Source organism: Schistocerca serialis, chromosome 6, assembly GCF_023864345.2.
Source record: "Schistocerca serialis cubense isolate TAMUIC-IGC-003099 chromosome 6, iqSchSeri2.2, whole genome shotgun sequence".
Classification (NCBI taxonomy): Eukaryota; Metazoa; Arthropoda; class Insecta; order Orthoptera; family Acrididae; genus Schistocerca; species Schistocerca serialis.
This window is the reverse complement of record NC_064643.1, coordinates 552083815-552104657: the sequence shown is the minus strand read 5'-3', so window position 1 is coordinate 552104657 and position 20843 is coordinate 552083815. Positions and strand designations below refer to the sequence as shown.

At 41.2% G+C, this 20843-nt stretch overlaps 1 protein-coding gene across 2 annotated transcripts in view; it reads right to left on the bottom strand.

The window, feature by feature from the left end:
- Positions 1-20843, bottom strand: part of LOC126484499 (uncharacterized) — a 468946-nt gene that overhangs the window by 12382 nt on the left and 435721 nt on the right. The window contains exon 8 of one of the 2 annotated variants that reach the window (XM_050108037.1): positions 4273-4696. In XM_050108037.1, the coding sequence (XP_049963994.1) occupies positions 4273-4696 (424 nt within the window). The remainder of the gene's footprint in view (positions 1-4272; positions 4697-20843) is intronic. The other variant, XM_050108038.1, reaches the window with a different exon arrangement.

The following is a 20843-nucleotide window of genomic DNA, read 5'->3' as shown; positions in this document are numbered from 1 at the left end:
GGTTATCCTTGTCACAATACACATATTTCAAATGTTTTGCTTATCTCTGTTGAGGTGTGGACATTGAGTTTGAAGCTAGTGCTCTAACTTAGCAATACATGTGGTGGCTCTTTAATAGATAATGGCTAAATATACTGTTGAGCTCAATGTGTGAGCAGTAGCACGATGTGTTCAAAATGGCAGTAACCGAAAAGTGACCATTAAAACCACTCAAAATAACTGGTTTCAGGAATAACTGATTTTCAGTTTTTTATTCATATTATTTCCTGCAGTAAATGTAGAAATCGAACAAAGACTGAAAAATTTTGACTCTCTCAGTTTCACGAGACAATAGAATCAAAACATTAAACTTAATAGGCTACTAAAAGAAAACCTAGTCCATCCACCATTCCCTCCCTTTCTCAAAAAATAGTAAGTGTTTGAATACTATTAAAAAAATATCACCAGTATTCTCATACAGATTCCAATATTTTTAAACTTTTCTCAAAAATTGTATAACAGTGGATCATAACAGAATTTCAGCATTACGAATCGTCAGTGTTAAAGGATGAAAACTGAGGTTGAAGAATCTGTTTTTGTGTTAATTTGTCTGTCTTACAGCAGCAGCAGATAAGCTACTTTCAATTTTTATTGTATACCACGAATGAATTATTGTTAAGTTTTTAATTAATTACTGTTACCATAATTAATTCCTCATTTTTATTTTAAAACATGGTGGACAATTTAATCTTTTAAGCAAATAAATCATTGTACTTCACTGCTATGTCACTCCGTAAAAATATTTCTACATCTTCATCTATAATGATATCATGCAGTGCTGTTCTGGATCCCCCACTGGTAAGGCTGTGTCAAGAAAAGGCAGGTTGAACATATTCAACCTCCAGAGATGCAATGCCATTGCAGAAGTTATTTGCCTTGTATAATTTTTAGGTATATTTAGGAATGCAGCTACATGACTGAGTTTGGATAATACAAGCATATGGATGTAGTAACCTATTTATACGCTGTGGATACTTTGAAGGCTTTAGCTCCTTAATGCTACTCTCACTGACTAAAATTACTTCTTCTAAATAAGTCCCAACATGTACGTGGCATAAGCCATGATGATCGTGTCCAAATGGTGTTTTTATCCAATGCATGCAGCGTGGGTGTTGCAAAGATTGAGAATTGTGTCCTACATCATTAAAAACTAATTAATCAACATTAATTTTGTAATGAAACTAGTCCCCCCCCCCCCCCCACACACACACACACATACATACATACATACAAAGTACAAAATGTGATCATGGCTTTCACCAATGAGTCTTGTGACCCCAAGGACAATTCTAATGTTGATTGTTGTTAAATATTCTTACATATTATTCTTCTCTCCACACCCACACCTAAGGGTGGTAGGTTCGGGTATATTGCCCCACACAGTATTTTTATACAAATAACGAATTCTGTATATATACAAAATTTGGTTGAAACTGCTTCAGACATACCCAAGTAATGCTTCTATGTCACCCTGTTTTTATCTCCAACCACTCTCCTATGGAAGGTAGGTGATTTTTACTAACGTAATGCTCCTTTCCAAATAGCAAATGAGATGGGTACCAAGTTTAGTTGAAATTGAGCCAGTGGTTTAGGAGTGGTGTGGAACATACATACTTACATAAATTTTTACAATATAATATAATGGGTATTCAAATGGAAAGGTATGAAATGTCTTAGCCAAACTGGTTGAAAATTGCATTTTCCACTTGGGATAATGTAGTGAGACGTTTATGGACATGATTGCAGTGCTGTCACCTTCTCCTAAAAATTTCAAAGCTGTGCCCTCAGCAGGCAAGGTAAAGCTCACAATCTTTTTCGACATCTGAGATCCAATATTCGTCAAATTCCTCGAGCATAGAAAAACCATCAACAGTGATGCATACGCTGCGGAACTCCTGTAACAGTAACAAGAATTCTGGGAACAAGGGATCCTTCATCTTGTGAAACAGTGGTGTAGTTGTGGGAACACTAAGTCCATGAATGGCTGCAAATGATCTCCTTGTAATCGAACACAATCATTTCCAGTCGATGATCAGTTTTGGACCAGAGGACCCAGTCCATTCCACGTAAACACAGCCCGCACAGTTATGGGGCCATCATCAGGTTACGAAGTGCCTTGTTGACAACTTGGGTCCGTTGATTGCCTAATAGTAGGGTTCAGGTGTGGCACAGATCCCATCAACTCTTACCAGTTGAAATTGGGACTCATCTGACCCGGTGATGGTTATCCATTCTCCTAGGGTCGAACCGATACAGCCACAAGCCCCAGAGAGGCACTGCACATAATGTCACGTTGTTCAGAAAGGCACCCACATAGGTTGTCTGCTGCCATAGTCCATTAATACCAGATTTCACTGCACTGTCCTAATGGGTATGTTCATTGTAGTACATCCCACATCAATTTCTGTGGTTATTTTATGCCGTGTTGCTTGTCTGTTAGCAATGACAACATCCGCATTGCTACCTGCATCGCCCCCCACCAGTCAGCTCACACGCAATTCGTTCATTTCTTTTGTCAGTCGACTTGACTTAATCGAGTTATCGAGTCGTCGTACTTTCCTATGTAGCACGAGCGCCCACGTCATCATATTTTATACGTTTCTGTCTGGCACATAGACAGCTAACACATACCTACAAAAAAAGTCGCGGCCATTCTAGTGATCTCGATACGTTATTCTATCTGGCATTCGTTCGAGAAATGTCACGAATTATTGTTTTGTGATTAAAAAGTGACTACTGGGAGAGGTTCTTCAATACAAGCAAATGGGCATAAACGCCCCTAACGATCATGATTCTGTTATGCAAGCGTTGCCTTTTTGTCCTAGATCTGACTATCGCACTTTGCACATGCTATACAAAATATTTGTGTGTCTACCTGCATCTATTGCTATAGTAGAAAGAAGTTTTTCAACACTGCACTGTACAAAGACATAGCTGAGGTCGACAATGAAGGTGGATCGACTTAATGGCTTAGCTCTGTTGAACACTCACCCTTACATTGATATCCTATTGATGATGTAATTAACCAATTTGCCAGGAAGAATAGAATAGAATTTAAGGAAGAAAACCACAATTTTAGCTTTTTTGTATCATAAGATGGCATTGTCTTGTGTGTGTGTGTGTGTGTGTGTGTGTGTGTGTGTGTGTGTGTAATCAGTTTAAATAAAACTTTGTTAAACTTTGCATGTGACTTGATTATTTTTGTGATTCTTCAACTTCTCCCAGCGTATTTCTTGCTCGAACAGTCCACGGGTGTACTGCCGGTCCATAGTGTCCAACGGGCACAGTATTTTGGCGATCAGACATGTCGCCATCATCAGGTGCGCTGACGAACTGAGCTCCTGAGGGCAGGCAGCTGTCCTAAATCCCCTTCCCCTGCGAGGCGTTCTCTCTGCGGTCCGCACCCGCGGCCGTGTCGGCGGTCGCCGAGAGGCTGGCATCGGCGTCTGTTGTGGCGTCAGTGTAACTGGCTCATCTGCCCTGGTCGCTTGTTCGTTCTCTTTGCTGAGCCTCTTTTTAATTAGACTCAGTGCTGGTTCCCATGCCTTGCTGAGGTAATTCTGTTGATGAGTCTGCCCCTGGTACGAATTTCGTTAGCCTCTATAATGACGCTGTCCCAGTATTTAGATGTCTGTGCCAACACCCTGGTATGTTGGTGGTCCATTTCATGATTTTTATTGTGATAAAGTAAAGGTAGCTCAAGGTATCTCTAGCACCCCTTCCTTGAGGTTTTTCTATATCCGCCACTGCTGACAAATTAGGCAAATGCCGCTGCTCACGATCGTTAAGTGAAAGCCGTCAGTCACTGCGCTGTCCGTGGTGAGAAGTAATGCCTGAAACTTGGTATTACACTTTCGACACTTTGAATCTCGGAATACTGAACTGCCTAACCATCTCAGAAATGGAATGTCCCATGTGTGTAGTTCCAACTACCATTCCACATTCGAAGTCTGGTAATTCCTGCCACGATCGCGTCAGAAACCATTTCACATGAATCACCTCAGTGCAAATGATAGCTTCGCCAATGCACTGCCCACGTGTATGTTATGTAAGCGATGCTACCGCCATCTGCTCGTGGGTATATCGTTATCCCACAACTTCAACTTCCTCAGTGTACAGATAGATAAGATATAGACAGATGGCTTAAGAGCGGCAATATGGCCGTTGCCGACACCCCTCCAATAGGAAGAACGTAAGTAACTGTTAGAAAACAGCGCAGATATAGAGTACCACTACCTTGCCGCGGCCGGTGCTGGAGTCGTCGGAAGCGGTGGAGACTCGCACGCCAGAGTCGCGCGACCCCGAGTGCGTGCGCAGCAGGACAGCAGCAGCGCGCTGTGGGGAGCCGGCGAGCCTGTCGTCGGCTGCCCAGCAGCAGTGCAGGTCGCTCTCGCTGCGGCTGAGCCGGCGGCTGGCGGCGCGCAGGCCCGCGCACACGGCGGACTGTGCCACCAGTGGGCCGGCCATAGAGGCGGCGGTGGATGCGGGCGCGGTGGCAGCGGCCGGTAGAGAAGGCGGTGCAGACGGCGGTGTGGGCAGCGGCGAGGACAGCAGGCGCTGCGGCGGCCGCCAGCCGCGAGAAACGACGCGCTGCACCAGCCGTGGTGCGCGCCACCCGCACCACAGCACCAGCTGTCCCGCGCCCGCACAGAAGGCGCTGCATTCGACACACACAAAGTCAGCCCTCATTAAGACTAGACTTCAGAAGAACAAAACAGCATAAAATGGTGATGCGATACAAATCATCGCTATACACTGATACTGACCGGGCCAAATATCTCACGAAATAAGCATCAAACGAAAAAACTACAAAGAACGGAACTCGTGTAGCTTGAAGTGGGAAACCAGATGGCGCTATGGTTGGCCCGCCAGATGGCACTGCCATAGGTCAAACGGATATCAACTGCGATTTTTTTTTTATTTTTAAATAGGAACATCCATTTTTATTACATATTCGTGTAGTACGTAAAGGAACATGAATGTTTTAGTTGGACCACTTTTTTTGCTTTGTGAAAGATGGCGCTGTAATAGTCACAAACGTATAAGTACGTGGTATCACGTAACATTCCGCCAGTGCGGACGGCATTTGCTTCGTGATAGATTACCCGTGTTAAAATGGACCGTTTACCAATTGCCGAAGAGGTCGATATCGTGTTGATGTATGGCTATTGTGATCAAAATGCCCAACAGGCGTGTGCTATGTATGCTGCTCGGTATCCTGGACGTCATCATCCAAGTGTCCAGACCGTTCGCCGGATAGTTACGTTATTTAAGGAAGCAGGAAGTGTTCAGCCACATGTGAAACGTCAACCACAACCTGCAACAAATGATGATGCCCAAGTAGGTGTTTTGGCTGCTGTCGCGGCTAATCCGCACATCAGTAGCAGACAAACTGCGCCAGAATCGGGAATCTCAGAAACGTCGGTGTTGAGAATGCTACATCAACATCGATTGCTCCCGTACCATATTTCTATGCACCAGAAATTGCATGGCGATGACTTTGAACGTCGTATACAGTTCTGCCACTGGGCACAAGAGAAATTACGGGACGATGACAGATTTTTTGAACGCGTTCTATTTAGCTACGAAGCGTCATTCACCAACAGCGGTAACGTAAACGGGCATAATATGCACTATTGGGCAACGGAAAATCCACGATGGCTGCGACAAGTGAACATTAGCGACCTTGGCGGGTTAATGTATGGTGCGGCATTATGGGAGGAAGGATAATTGGCCATTTTATCGGTGGCAATCTAAATGGTGCAATGTATGCCGATTTCCTACGCAATGTTCTACCAATGTTACTACAAGATGTTTCACTGCATGACAGAATGGCGATTTACTTCCAACATGATGGATGTCCGGCACATAGCTCGCATGCAGTTGAAGCGATATTGAATAGCATTTTTCATGACAGATGGATTGGTCGTCGAAGCACCATACCATGGCCCGCACGTTCACCGGATCTGACGTCCCCGGATTTCTTTCTGTGGGGAAAGTTGAAGGATATTTGCTATCGTGATCCACCGACAACGTCTGACAACATGCGTCAGCGCATTGTCAATGCAAGTGCGAACATTACGGAAGGCTAACTACTCGCTGTTGAGAGGAATGTCGTTACACGTATTGCCAAATGCATTGAGGTTGACGGACATCATTTTAAGCATTTATTGCATTAATGTAGTATTTACAGGTAATCATGCTGTAACAGCATGCGTTCTCAGAGGTCCAGCTAAAACATTCATATTTCTTTACGTACTACACGAATATGTAATTTAAAAAATGAGGGTTCCTATTTAAAAAAAAACGCAGTTTATATCTGTTTGACCTATGGCAGCGCCATCTAGCTGGCCAACCATAGCACCATCTGGCTTCCCCCTTCAAGCTAGACAAGTTTCGTCCTTTGTAGTTTTTCGTTTGACGCTTATTTCGTGAGATATTTGGCCCGGTCACGATCAATGAAGCACCCTTTATAGTACGACAATTCAGGAACTGTCGTTTACAAAATTCTGATACTTGTGAAATGTCACCGAAAAGACTTCGTTCGCTTAGCGAGAATGCTTTGCATCAAACTTTGTTACTAAGACAGCCAGGCACTGAAGTTACCACAGAGGACTCTTGAGTTTTACGAGCAGGAGAAAGTGTACTCAAGAGTTCACAGACGGCTATCAATTCCTCCCTGTAAAGTTGTGGAACGAACATCTAAAAATCTTGGAATAAGTGCAAGAACAGTAGTAAGCAAGTGAGCGTTATAACAAATGTTGGAAGTTGTAGACGTGAGCCGTAACGAACCTGAGGCGTCTGGATCAGATGGTATATTTTTTGCGAGCCCTGGAAAGAAGAAAAAGCACCCTCACCTAGTCACCGACGTAAATTCTTTCGAGACTGACGCATATTTATGCTTACTACAGCAGGAACGAGTGTCCTACTGCAGCAAAGTTACAGGTTCCGTTAAAAGGAAGTGAACTTCTCAGGGATGGGAAAACGTCACCAAAAATTGCGCTGAAAAGCACGGGTTTCTGTTACAAAGCGCTAGACGAGCGCAAAGTCCCGCTAGAACTGGCGCATGTTATTACGCCTTGAAGCGTATTCTTGCACAACATTGTGGGCAAAGACATTCATCGATTTGTCTTGGTGATGACGAAGATGAAGACGGTTTTGGCGCTGATTCCGTGTAGAGACGATGGGGAGCTGGGTCGAATAGCGCCACTGTCGTCGTGAAATGGTGAGAGAACAGCTACGAATATCTGTTATTTATTGCATCATTATAAAACGTAGGGCGAGAAGTTACAATCTACGTTATTATTTATTTTGTAAAGTACGTACCGTACTGTTTTCAAGAAATCGGTCATCGTCGTATTCCTTCCTCTTTTATCGAAAGCGTGTGCTTCGTTATGCTTGTATCTACATTATCATGCGATTTATTTGCTGTCGTTGTGGTAGCAAGTAAGACGATTTCATATATACACTGTTATGGCTCAAGAGCTTACATTTACGAGATGGAACAGAAAACTGTTATCATCTGCTATGTGTACAAAAACGGCTGTTGCAACAACGCGCACACGCACAAGCAACAAACCATATTTATAAGGCAACATATGGAGCCTGTTTACCTTCTTCAATGTGTCTTTTTCTCCTTTCCAAGTACCAAATACCGATACCAACTGTACTTTTCTCCTTCACTTTAGATGTTTTTTTTTTCACTGTTAAAAAAGAATACTCAATGGAAGTCCTTCATCAATTAATGCTCTTATTTACACACAGAGCACACTTCTTCTCCGTCCAGGTTTTGCGAATCCTCAATTGTTTTCTGGTTAAGATACCTGGTAAATGAAATAACACTCAAGGGAAATAATTTTCCAAGTCGTCATGGAACATTCACATCGCGTCATGAAAACACAGCAAAACAATAAAGAGTAAGACGACCTAAGAGCACGAAGTCCACTATTACAATAGGAGAGAGTGCGGCGAAAACAGGTCAACTTCGGATGACAGACGCCGATCCCGTCCAACACCTGCCCCGCTCCCTCACCACTACCACCGTCAAAGAAAAACATCTTTCCTGAGAAAACTTGTTTTTGACTTCCCAATTCGTAACGTTCTGTTGACGGCCTGTGTTAATGCAGCCAACTCAATGCGTTGTGGGATGCTATGATGTTCCGTTCCATTAAGTGTGATTCACCCTTTAAACCAACGGTTTTCTGGTCACGATCGACTAGACGGAGTGGTTGTGTGTCAGGCCGGGTCTCCACAGACACGAATCTCTTACGCTCCCCCACCATTACTGTTACATGCAAGTGCGCGTTTCGCAGGGGGGCGCAGAAAGCTACGCGCAGAAAGCAACGTGTTTTCTCAGTTGTGCGTATGACGTCACGGTGGAAGCAGCTGTGCCAAACAGTACACAGTTCGAATTGTGTGTGATTGTTTTTCTTGTGTTGTTTTGTGTTTGAAGGAGTATTTTGATTGAGTTCTTTCTTCTGAGGTACTCAGTCAACAGCGGAAACATTCGGAATTCGGGAGTGTTAACGGTTTTTGCTGCAATTGATATTTGATTCGGAACTGAAATAGTTAGCGATAGTGGACAGCGGAATCAACATTGTGTTCGCCAGCTCTATAGTTTATGGTTCGTCCTGTGAAATTCTTATTGGAGAATCTACAAGTGAGTGAGAAAATTAATTTTTACAATGCCAGGCTGTGCTGTAACGGGCTGTTTTTCCTACAACTGGAGCACAAAGGGAACTGACGTAATGTATCACAGTTTCCCGCGTAATGAAACAGTACAAAAACTATGGTTGTCGAAATGTTGTAGGAAAGACAGTGTAAATGTTGCGCATGCAAGAATATGTTCTCGCCATTTCGCAGAAACAGATTACTTAAGGGATTTACAGTCTGAATTGCTTAGTTTGTCCCGAAAAAGAATGCTCAAGCCAGATGCAGTTCCTTCGCGCAATTTGCCGTGCAGTAGTGCGACTGTCAATGTGTCACCCGCAACAAAAGACAGAACCAAACGGTATAAGAAACGAGAACTACATAAGAAATCTCTGGAAACTCTGGAAAAGCTGTCACCAAATAAGAAGCATCATAATAAGAGCACATGTACAGATGACAGTTTTTTTTCAGACACAGATAAAGTTACTTTGATGAATACTATAGCGGCTTTAGAAAGAAGGAATGCTGTTCTTACAAACAAGTGTGTGCAACTTCGAGCTCTTAAGTAAATTAATTTCAATGCGATTAAATGAATAGTTTCTGATTTATCTGAGCCGAGGTTTCGAATTTCAAGTGTATGTCAGTGTGGGTGTGATCTGACATTTTACCGATGTGTGAGGCATAAGCTGCGAAAGAATATAACTCATCAGTTTTAACTGTAATATTTTAGCAGCAGAAAAGCAGTTTAGACATCTCATTTCTGGTATGAACAAAATCTTCCGCCAAAAACTTGACGTAAACGCGCATGCCGTGTCGTCTGCTTGTGAGCGCTTGCTTCCACGCTGACGTCATTAGGCCAGCCAATGGCAGAGCAGAGCGCTTACTGCCCAACCTTATTATTTAGTAACCTTGGCGTTTCGGGTCAATTCTACTGTCCGATTCCACCCGTCGGCTTTGACCAATGACATATGCGTGATGTTTTTTTGTTTGTGCCTCAATTGGGGTCAATGAACGTCAAATGATTTCTCTGGATTTCCTCGTTACGCGCGCATATTAAAAATTCGTTGTACATTGCTTTGTTTTCACATTGTAATTTTTTCTCGGCATCTTTTGTTGATGAAAATAGTCGTGATTTATAAGATCTTGGTTTCTCACGCAATTCCTTTTCATTGGGTGTGAGTCAGCTGTGTTTACAGCAACATTCTCCTTGAGAAAATGACTGCTCGTAAATCAGCTATAAGATCTTTGCAATCATTGGACGTTATTGCAGAATTTTGCAAGTGCAGTGTTTGTGGAAACTGCATGGTTTTGACAAAGGTTCCATCATCACGAACTTTCGACGAAAACATGTGGAGGTGCAGACAAAATAACATATGGATAACTATATGCAGGGGGACCTGGTTCGAAAGATCGAGGCTGAATTTAGAAGTATTAGTCACGTTAACCTACTATTTTTGTTATCACTATTCTTGTAAATCTGTGATCCACGAAGCGGGTCTAGTGAAGCAGGGGATACAACCCGTCGGCTTTGACCAATGACGTCATACATTAGTCATAGATAGTAAGGTCTTCACTTCGAGGCGTAGATAATAAAACAGTTCTGTGTTCCGGATAAGCGCTATCATTGTACATTAAAATAATTATTCGTAATGATATTGAGGTAATTTGGAGTATTAGTTTGTTATTATAGAACAATTTTTAGTGTCTTATTTTCGTTTATAGAAATGGATTTGCCTGTTTGTGGGTACGTAATTTTCGTTACTGTCTGTCTAGACGAGCTTCGGCTATTCCTCGATATTTCCGTGTGGTAAGCTCATTTTTCCATTTGCTTCTTTCACTGTATTTCACAATTTTGACATATTTCACAGTTTTATTCCATCAATATGTGTGTTTTCGTATTGTGAAGTACGTAATAGAAATTTCTCAGCTGTCGATCTTCTTTCGTTTCCCAGCACTAGTATCAGTTCGACATTTTCGAATGTGTACTTGCTATATTACAGGCGAAACCCGCGAAACAACTAAAATTTGTATCCCGTGCTTCACTTCGCCTTTACACTGACGACACAACTATAATTTGTATCCCGTCCTTCACTTCGCCTTTACACTGACACTATATATGTCAATTGGCGAGCAAGATACAAATGTTGCGTATAGCTATATAGCTCAAGTAACGAATGGGATACTATTAGCGTCCAAGGCAACAAGAAAACTGTACCTCATAGTGAAGTACGGGATGCAAATTGTACATGTGTCGTCTTCTTGTCTCCGTGTAGTTCAACTGAGGTACAGGTTGCAAATGTAACGTACGTGTATTTCCACCTTTTCGTTACCAGTGTACATATATCGAGGTCAATGGAAGTCTGGTATACATATATTACATACGTACGTCCTTCTGTCATCAGTAATACTGATATGTACGTAAAAAAAGACTGTTAGTAATAGCGGAGACGAAATAAACAGCACATCTACCATTTGTATCCCGTGTTCCACTTACGGTTTACTGAAGCGGAGGATACATCGTTCAGGTGAAGAACAGGACAGTAATGCTAGTGAAAACGAAGAAATCGACTTACGACAAACTCGTATTCCGGACTGTACTTAAGCAACACACTTCGAATGAGCTTTTAATTTGTATCGGGTGTTTCACTTGCGGTTTAGTGAAGCAGGGGATACATAGTTCAAGTGAACAACAGGACAGCAATGCTAGTTGAAACTAAGAAATGGACTACGCTGAACTTGTATCCCGTACTGCACTTAAGCAATACAGTTCGAAAGACTTTCGAGATACAACTGACATACATGTAACGTGATGTATTCTTTGCTAGTAACACATTTCTTTCATTTCTTTGCATTGTATTTTGCGGAGAAATACTAAGATACAAACACGCGATATCGTTAACGTGAAAATACTACTGGCCCTTATATATGTGAAGTACAGTTTTTCTCTCTGGCATTCCTTTGTTTCTGAACATTCTTCTCAGCTCTTTCATCTTTGTAATACATGCTATCTGACGAATTATGACGTCATTGGTCAAAGCCGACGGGTTGTATCCCCTGCTAAACTAGGCCCCACGAAGCAGGAGTTTAGTGTGGCTCAGTAGTTTACTGGTTTTCATTTTGTAGTGAACTCTACGGGGAATTTTTAAAGTATAGGGGATCATTGGGGTGGATTGGGGGGGGGGGGGGGGTGTTTACAGCAGAAGTAGGCGATTCATAGTTTGGAAAGAGAAAGTACTAAAAGAGGTATGAGGTTGTTGGACTTTGGGTTTTTGGAGTAGTAATTTCTAGAGGATATTGTGCTGATGATGTATATAGGGTCGTACCAAATCGTACAAAGGAAATGGTGACATCTTTAATAGAAGAATATGTGGAAGAAGGTTCCATAGTCATGTCGGATGGGTTTGCTTCGTACAAGGGGTTGGGTGAAAGGGGTTATCATCATTTGGTTATGAATCACAATATCCAGTTTAAAGATTACAAGATGGGGGCATGTACCAATACTATCGAGTGGTACTGGAAGGCTGTAAAATCTGTTGTCGGGCGGGGAAAGATCAGGATTTCAGTGTTGCAAGGCCATTTTGATGAATACTGTTAGAGGAAGAGTATTCCTAAAGGTTGTTGTGTATTTCTTGTACTTATGAAAATATTCAGCAAAATGTACAAGTCTCGTTTTGTTAGATAGGTGTTGGTGGATCTGATTTTTTTTTTCTTGTTTTACGTTGCGTTTTTTTTCTGTTACTGTACTGTGGGTTTGCTACCTTTCTGGTTTCTCTTGGAGGAGGTTTTTCTGTCTTTTAATGTTTTTTTGTTATAATGGTGGGGTGAGTGGTGTTGCTGTGTCTTGTGCAGGGAGGGGGGTTATGTGATTGACTTATGATATCATTTTTTTATTATTTTAAAATTCTGCTTCTGGCTGAGGGTGGGTGGTAGGGAAGAACTGATTTGGGTGGTGCCTTTTTCGTGCCTGGCAGTTTGTGTTTCCTAGATTAGATTAGATTAATACTAGTTCCATGGATCATGAATACGATATTTCGTAATGATGTGGAACGAGTCGAATTTTCAATTAATTTTTTGATTAGTTGATTCTGAATTTTGCGTTTTTCGTTGTGGTTTGACTTCCTAACATTATTACTTCTTGTTATGTCCTTATTTTATTATTCTTGTCAGCCTAGATCGTTCACTCCTTTGGAAGTTCATATGTGGTAAGTTTCTTTTTATGTAGCCACTGTTATGTTTTCCTTTTCGATGTTTTTACTATACTTCATTTAACTTTCATTCCTGATCTATCAATTTTAGTGAGTGTTTTTTAGGAACAACTGTGGGTGGTGTCAATGTCGTGTAGTATAGTTATCGGTTCCAGGGTTTGGTCATTTTTGCGTTTTATTTTTTTGTAAGTGTGCAATAATGTTTGTAAAGATTTTGATTTTCTGAAAGTCTAGTCGTACTCTGTAGTTTACTAACAAGATCGTTTTTTAAGCACATTTCTCATGTGTTATAAGATTTTTGCGCTTGTAATTGCTCTTTGTACTACAGCGAAACATTAATATTGATAACTAGAAATGACTTCCTATATAGGTTACTTCAAGTTGCCGATTCCAACTATTCGATGCTTCATGACTTACATCGTTTTTGCAGTGTGTGTGGAAAATATAATACAATATCTGCACTCGTAATTGCTCTCTGAAGTTTTGCGAAAAAGTTAGTAATATTGGAATCGGTAACTAGAAATGACCTATATATGGGGTGAATTCTAGTTACCCATTCCATCTATTCGAAAATTCATTAACTGGGTCTTTATTTTTCCGGCAGTTATCTTAAATGTAATAACATTTTTCCGCTCATAATTGCTCTCTAATTACTGCGAAACAGCTACAAGCATTTGAATCGATAACTAGAATTGACCTACTATATAGGTGAGTTCTATTTACCGATTCCACTTATTCATTAATTATATCGTTTTTCCAGGTCCTGTGTTAAATATAATAACATTTCTGCACTCTTAGCTGCTCTTTGAACTTCTACAGTAAAGTTAATAATATTGGAATTCGTACCTAGAATTGACCTCTTATATAGGTCAATTCTAGTTACCAATTCAAATATTTGTAAATTTTTAATCGGTTTCCATTACCTAAGTAGCTGCTTTGTTTAGCATTTACGGCGTTCATTTCTCCATATTTTATGTTGGTAATTCGTGTTTGTTATAATTCGCTTTATTTTTCCGTTGTTCTGTTCTGATTTAATTTCTCCCCTCCCCAAACCCCAACTTTCCTGCGCTTCTCCCGTTTGAATCAATAATAGAATTAACGTAATTTTGCAACAGGACGATTTCACCAAGCACTATACTGTAATACAGTTCGTGGTTCTCTGTGCCCCTCCACTCGCATAAATTATGATAATAATTCTAATTAGATACAAATTTTTTAGACTCCTCTTCTTATTTATTTCGGTTATCTTCAACTCTTTTACATGTAATTCGTGTGTAAATAATAATCGCGTTAAATGTATTAATTTATCACATGCTATATTCGTTTACGTGTATGATCCGTTCCCTTCACAGATTGCCGATATGCGGCATCTTAGCCTTACGTATGACGTCATTGATCAAAGCCAACGAATGGAATCGGACACTAGAATTTATCCCGCGTTTCCATACGCCTGAGTTGGAGACACTACTTACGCGACTTTCAAGACGGCTACACGAGAAATTATTTGTACGACAGTTGTGCAGATTTTAGCTGAAGTCCTTCTAGCAACGCTGACAAACAAAAAAACGGACCCACAAATGTTGGGCATGGAAATGAGCATCTTGTAGGAATCTTTTGGGAACATCCAACACGCTGATATGGGAGTTATATCTGCTAAAGACTACATTTCGTTCGAAAATGATTTTCAGTGAGTAAAGACAATTTCTAAATTTGTACAAAAGCCTGATAAATGAATGACAGATGATGGGCCAATTAACACTGACATACCTGACAATTGGCGTCACTGCAATATATGTACTGAATTCTGAAAAGTATTGTTTCTAAATTTTTGTTCTATTTACAGTACACTGAAGATACATCATAAAGTAAGGTTTTTGTCTCGACAGTTCAGCTTTGTTCTTATTTTCAGAGTTCGTCCAGTTTCTGAGAGGTCACAGATGCTGTAAATACGTGTGTGTTTTACTGGCACAGTACTTAACTTTATAAACATCTTTATATTACTCTGCAGCACAGTCATTACTGTACTCCACGGTAATTACATAAACACTGTTATATTTACAGATGGTTTTAGTGGAGCATTTACAGTTTTGAGTGTTAATAAGTGGTAAGGGGAGGCTGAATGCTAGGATGATATTCGTATTTTTTTTTTTTTTAACATTCTGCAACTTTATTCTAGATCCACGCTGTCGAACGAAGCAGAGCAGAATGAGAGATGATCCACGTATCTGAAGTTGCTGAAGCTTGCAGGCGATGGTGGGGCAAGCGGCATCGTGCAAGGAAGTTCAACACCTTTTGACTTTCGTAACTTACGCGTCAGTTGGCATAACTGTGAAAAAGTAGGGTGTTTTCACACGTAAACTGACTTACGCGAGTGGTGGTAGGGAGAGCACACATGTAAGCAATTCGCGCCTGGGGAAACCCAGCTGTGCTTGGGTATGAATCAGCCTCCAACCACTTCGAGTGGGTCAGTGACGTCAATAATATATTGATTGTGCTGAATGTGAAGTTTAAAATCTCACCTTCCATCACCATTAGAAACTCAGTTACTGCGTGCAGTTCTCTTTCTCCTAAGTGAGAATCACCTTCGCCGTCACTGCCTACGCTACCTAAACTTATTATTATTTTATTTATTTCATCATCGAATGAGATTTATTGCTGATATATTCTCGCTCAGTTCTTTTTAACATGTTCGCACAACGGAATCCAGTCTTTTTTATTCACTGAATTAAATTTCTCGTTGCACAAACGTTACGTTGCACAGAACGTTCCTAGAAGCTACCCAAACTTTCACAATAGAACGAATATTCTCTGTTTGGTTTAATTCTGGGTGGTAAGGAGCAAGGCGTAACTCAATGTGACCAGCAATTTGTAGGATGTCATCAATGGATTACTCTATGGGGCTTCGCTCGGTTGTTGGAACGAGCTCATACGAAATAAGTTTCAGCAAGTCATCCGAAATGGAATGCTTTCCGTTGTTAGGCACTTTCTGATATCCTCTTTTAGTAGAATTACACGTTGGACCTTTATTTTAACGCTGTGATACGGAGCATTGTTAATAATTAGTAAGTGTTTTTAAGTTTTAAATTGGGAATCACCTTTTCTGTCAACCATTTTTTTGGCAACTGCGGTAGTTCTTGTGATTGTATTATCTCCCGTTGCTTGGTTTGACTTCCACATGACAAGCCCATTAGGAAATTACGCTATGTTTACCGCCTGCATGAGTTGTTAATAGGTGTCGTCCCTTTGATATAGGTTTGAAGAAACCGAGTTGTATTTTCGTTCGACGTTTTCACAATTACGTGTGATGATAAAATGAAAAGTTTCATCAACGTAAAAATATATTTGTTTTCCTAATTTTCTTTATTGCTTCAAATAAGCAATTCTTTTTTCTTGGACGTCACTTCTCTCTGACAGTATGATTGTCTTTTTCCAGCGGAAACCTAATTTCTTTGATAACCTCCTTACACTAGTATCGTTACCTGCACTGAAATGTCCCTTCCCTGAAAGGCCTCATCTTCTGTAAACGTGTAACTGACTATTTTGTTTTATGCCTTTCAATTCCGAAGTACTAATTAGCGTCATAATTTCAATCTGAAGTCACTGTGCGCAACACGGAAAATTCCTTCCACTGTTAGCACCCGTTTTTCGGACACACAAAATTTGTGAACAATCCTCCTGACACGGCCTCATCAAAACTATAGAAGAATATAACTGTTTTGTGTTTATGTTTTTTATCTGGAGTTACAAATTTCCTTTCTCCGCCAGATTCCCATAACCTGCTTTCCCTTTTAATTTTCTGGATAGTGCTATGCAAATCGTCTGTGGCCACTAGGACTCTCAGTTGAACTTGCTGCACTGAAATGTCCCTTCCCTGAAAGGACTCATCTTCTGTAAACGTGTAACTGACTATTTTGTTTTATGCCTTTCAATTCCGAAGTACTAATTAGCGTCATAATTTCAATCTGAAGTCACTGTGCGCAACACGGAAAAACACACAACAGACACACACGGGAAACTTTTGTTGTTGTCATTCTTCTTGTTGTTTTCTTCACTCCGAAGACTGGTTAGATCCAGCTCTCCATGCTTCTCTATCCTGTGCAGGCTTCTTCATCTCCGAATAACTACTGAAACTTATATCCTCCTGAATTTGCTTAACGTATTCATTGTTATCAAACGATCCCTTCTCTTATCAGATTGTGCCACAAATTTCTTCTCTCCCATATTCTGTTCTGTACCTCCTCATTAGTTACGTAATCTACCCATCTAATCTTCAGCATTATTCTGTAACACCACATTTTGAAAGCATGTATCTCATCTTACCTAGACTGTTTATCGTCCATGTTTCACTTCCATACATAGATACACACCAGATAAATCCTAGACTAATACTTAACTCTACACTGAAGCGCCAAAGAAACCGGTACTGGCATGAGTATTCAAATACAGAGATAAGTAAACAAGGCAGATCACAGCGCTGCAATCGGCAACGCCTAAATAAGAGAACCGCCTGGCGCAGTTGTTAGATTAGTATCTGCTGCTACAATGGCAGGTTATTAAAATTTAAGTGAGTTTGAATGCGTTGTTATAGTCAGCGCATGAGCAATGGGACACAGCGTTTCCGAGGTAGCGATGAAGTGGAGATTTTCCCATACAACCATTTCACGAATGCACCGCGAATGTCAGGAATCCAGTAAAACATCAACTCTCCGACACTGCTTGTGACCGGGAAAAGATCCTGCACGAACGGGACCGAAGACGACTGAAGAGAATCGTCCAACTTGACAAAAGTGCAACCCTTCCACAAACTGCTGCAGATTTCAACGTTGGCCCATCAAAAAGCTTCAGCGTGTGAACCATTCAATGAAATACCGTCGATATGGGCTTTCGGAGCCGAAGGCCCACTCACATACCCTTGATGACTGCACAACAAAAAGCTACATGCCTCGCCTGGGCCCATCAGTACCAACATTGGACTATTGGTGACTGAAAACATGTTGCCTGGCCAGACGAGTCTCGTTTCAAATTGTTTCAAGTGGATGGACGTTTACAGGTATGGAGTCAACTTCATGAATCCATGGACCCTGCATATCAGCAGGGAACTGTTCAAGCTGGTGGAGGCTCTATAATGGTGTGGGGCTTATGCAGTTGGAGTTATATGGGACGCCTGATACGTCTAGACACGACTTTGACAGGTGATACATACGTAAGCATCCTGTCTGATCACCTGCATCCATATATGTCCATTGTGCATTCCAACAGACTTGCGCAATTCCACAAGGACAACTCGACACCCCACACGTCCAGAATTGCTACAGAGGGGCTCCAGGAACACTTTCGTTAGTTTAAAGACTTCCGCTGGCCACCAAACTCCCTAGACATGAATACTATTGCGCATATCTGGGATGCCTTGCAACGTGCTGTTCAGAAGAGATCTACACCCTCTCGTACTCTTAAGAGATTTATGGACAGCCCTGCAGGATTCGTGGTGTCAATTCCCTCCAGCATTACTTCATACATTAATCGAGTCCACGCCATGTCATGTTGTGGCACTTCTGCATGCTTGCGGTGGCCCTACATGATATTAGGCCAGTCTACCGGTCTCTTCAGTGTATACTCAATGTTAACAAATTCCTCTTCGGCAGAAACACTTTTCTTGCCATTTGCCAATCTACATTTTACATCCTGTCTATTTCGGCCATCATCAGTTGTTCTACTGGTCAAATAACAAAACTCACCTACAACTTTAATGTTCTTGTTTCCTAATGTAATTCCCTCAGCATCACCTGATTTAATTCCACTACATTGAATTATCCTTGTTTTGCTTTTGTTGATGTTCATCTTATATCCACCTCTCAAGACACTATCCATCTTTGCTACCTCCGACAGAACTACAATGTCATCGGCAAATCTCAAAATTTTATTTCTTCTCCCTGAACTTTTTCTTTGATTTCCTTCAGTGCTTGCACAATGCACGGAATGAACAACATTTGGGATAGGCTACAACACTGCCTCACTCCCTTCTCAATCACTGCGATCTCTTCATGGCCCTTTAGTCTTAACTGCTGCCTTGATTTCTGTACATATTGTAAATAGCCTTTCACTCCCTGTAGTTTACTCCTGCTATTTTCAGAATTTCACAGACAGTATTCCAATCTACACTGTCAAAAGCATTCCCTAAGTCTACAAATGCTATAAACCTAGATTTGCCTTTCTGTAACTTATCTTCTAAGGTACGTCATAGAATCAGTAGTGCTTCACATGTTCCTATATTTCTCCGGAATCCAAACTGATCTTCCCTGAGGTCGGCTTCTGCCAATTTTTCAATTCTTCTGCAATGACTTCATGTTACTATTTTGCAACCATGACTTATTAAACTGGGGAATTTGAATTATTATATTTTTCTTGAAGACAGAGAATATTTCACCTGACTCATACGTCTTGCACACCAGGTGGAAGAGTTTTGTCATGGCTGGCTGCCCCAAGGCTATCAGTAGATCTGACATAATGGTGTCTACCCCTGGGGCCTTGTTTCATCTTAGGTCATTCACTGCTCTGTCAAATTTTTCTCACAGTATCATGTCTGTCATCTCATCTTAATCTACATTCTCTTCCACTTCTGTAACATTGCTTGCAGTTCATCTCCCCTGTATAGATCCTCTGTACACTCCTTCCACCTTTCTGGCTTTCCCTTCTTTGCTTAGGACTGGTTTTCCATGTGAGCTCTTGATATTCTTATGGATGGCTCTCTCTTCTCCAAAGGCCTCGTTAATTTTCCTGTAGGAAGTATCTATCTCTGTAGGAAGTATCTACCTTTCCCCTGGTGGAATATGCATCTACATCCTTACATCTGTCCTCTAGCCATTCCTGCCCAGCCATTCCTGCTTAACCATTTTGCATTTCCTGTCAGTCTCATTTTTTAGATATTTGAATTCCTTTTTGCCTCACCCGAGGGTTTCTACCAGGCCTTGTCATTTTACCTATTTGATCCTCAGCTGCTTTCACAATTTCATCTCTCAAAGCTACCTATTCATCTTCTTCTGTATTCCTTTCCCCTGTTCCGGTCAGTCATACCCTATGCTCCCTCTGAAATTCTCAACAACCTCTGCTTCTTTCAATTTATCCAGTCTCATCTTCTTAACTTCCTACCTTTTTCCAATTTCTTTAGTTTTAAACTACAGTTCATAACCAAAAAATTGTGGTCAGAGTCCACATCCACCCCTGTAAATGTATTACAATTTAAAATCTGGTTCTGAAATCTCCGTCTTACCATCAAATAATCAATCAGAGCCCCCCCCCCCCCCCCCCCCCCAGGTCTCTTCAGCATGGAAAACTCAAGGCAGCCAAATATATTAGCACTGAAAAATACCTCTCTGCGCATGTGCTGTGGTTACCTGGCAATTACACTGCAACGGTCATAAAACTTTCAGGTACCTGGAGTGGAGAGTAAGTTGTTGACTACGTATGTGCAGAAACACGCGACCGTGGCCTCATCTGCTAATGTCAAATGTTAATTTATTCTCACTGAGCTGACTCCCATTGTATCAATCGATTTTGTTCTGTGTGGCTTCTTAATTGTTGTAACTTCCTGCCAGACGAAAACTGTGTGCTGGATTAGGACTCGAACCTGAGGCCTTTGCCTTTCACAGCCAAGGAGATAAAGCACCGGCAGGAGTATAATTGTAAGAACTGGTCGTGAGTCATATTTAGGTACTTCAGATGGTAGAGAACTTGTTCATGAAAGGCAAAGATCTCAGGTTTGAGACCTGGTCCAATATGAAGTTTTGATCTGCCAGGAGGTTTCACAGCAGAGCACATTCTGCTGCACAATGGAAATTCATTTTGGATTTTGTTATTTTGTTGTTTGCTTTATTTTTGCGGCAGATTGCAAAGGGTGGGGCATGAGGTCCTGGTATTTTTTCTATAAGTGTTCTCCCACAATAACTCCACTTT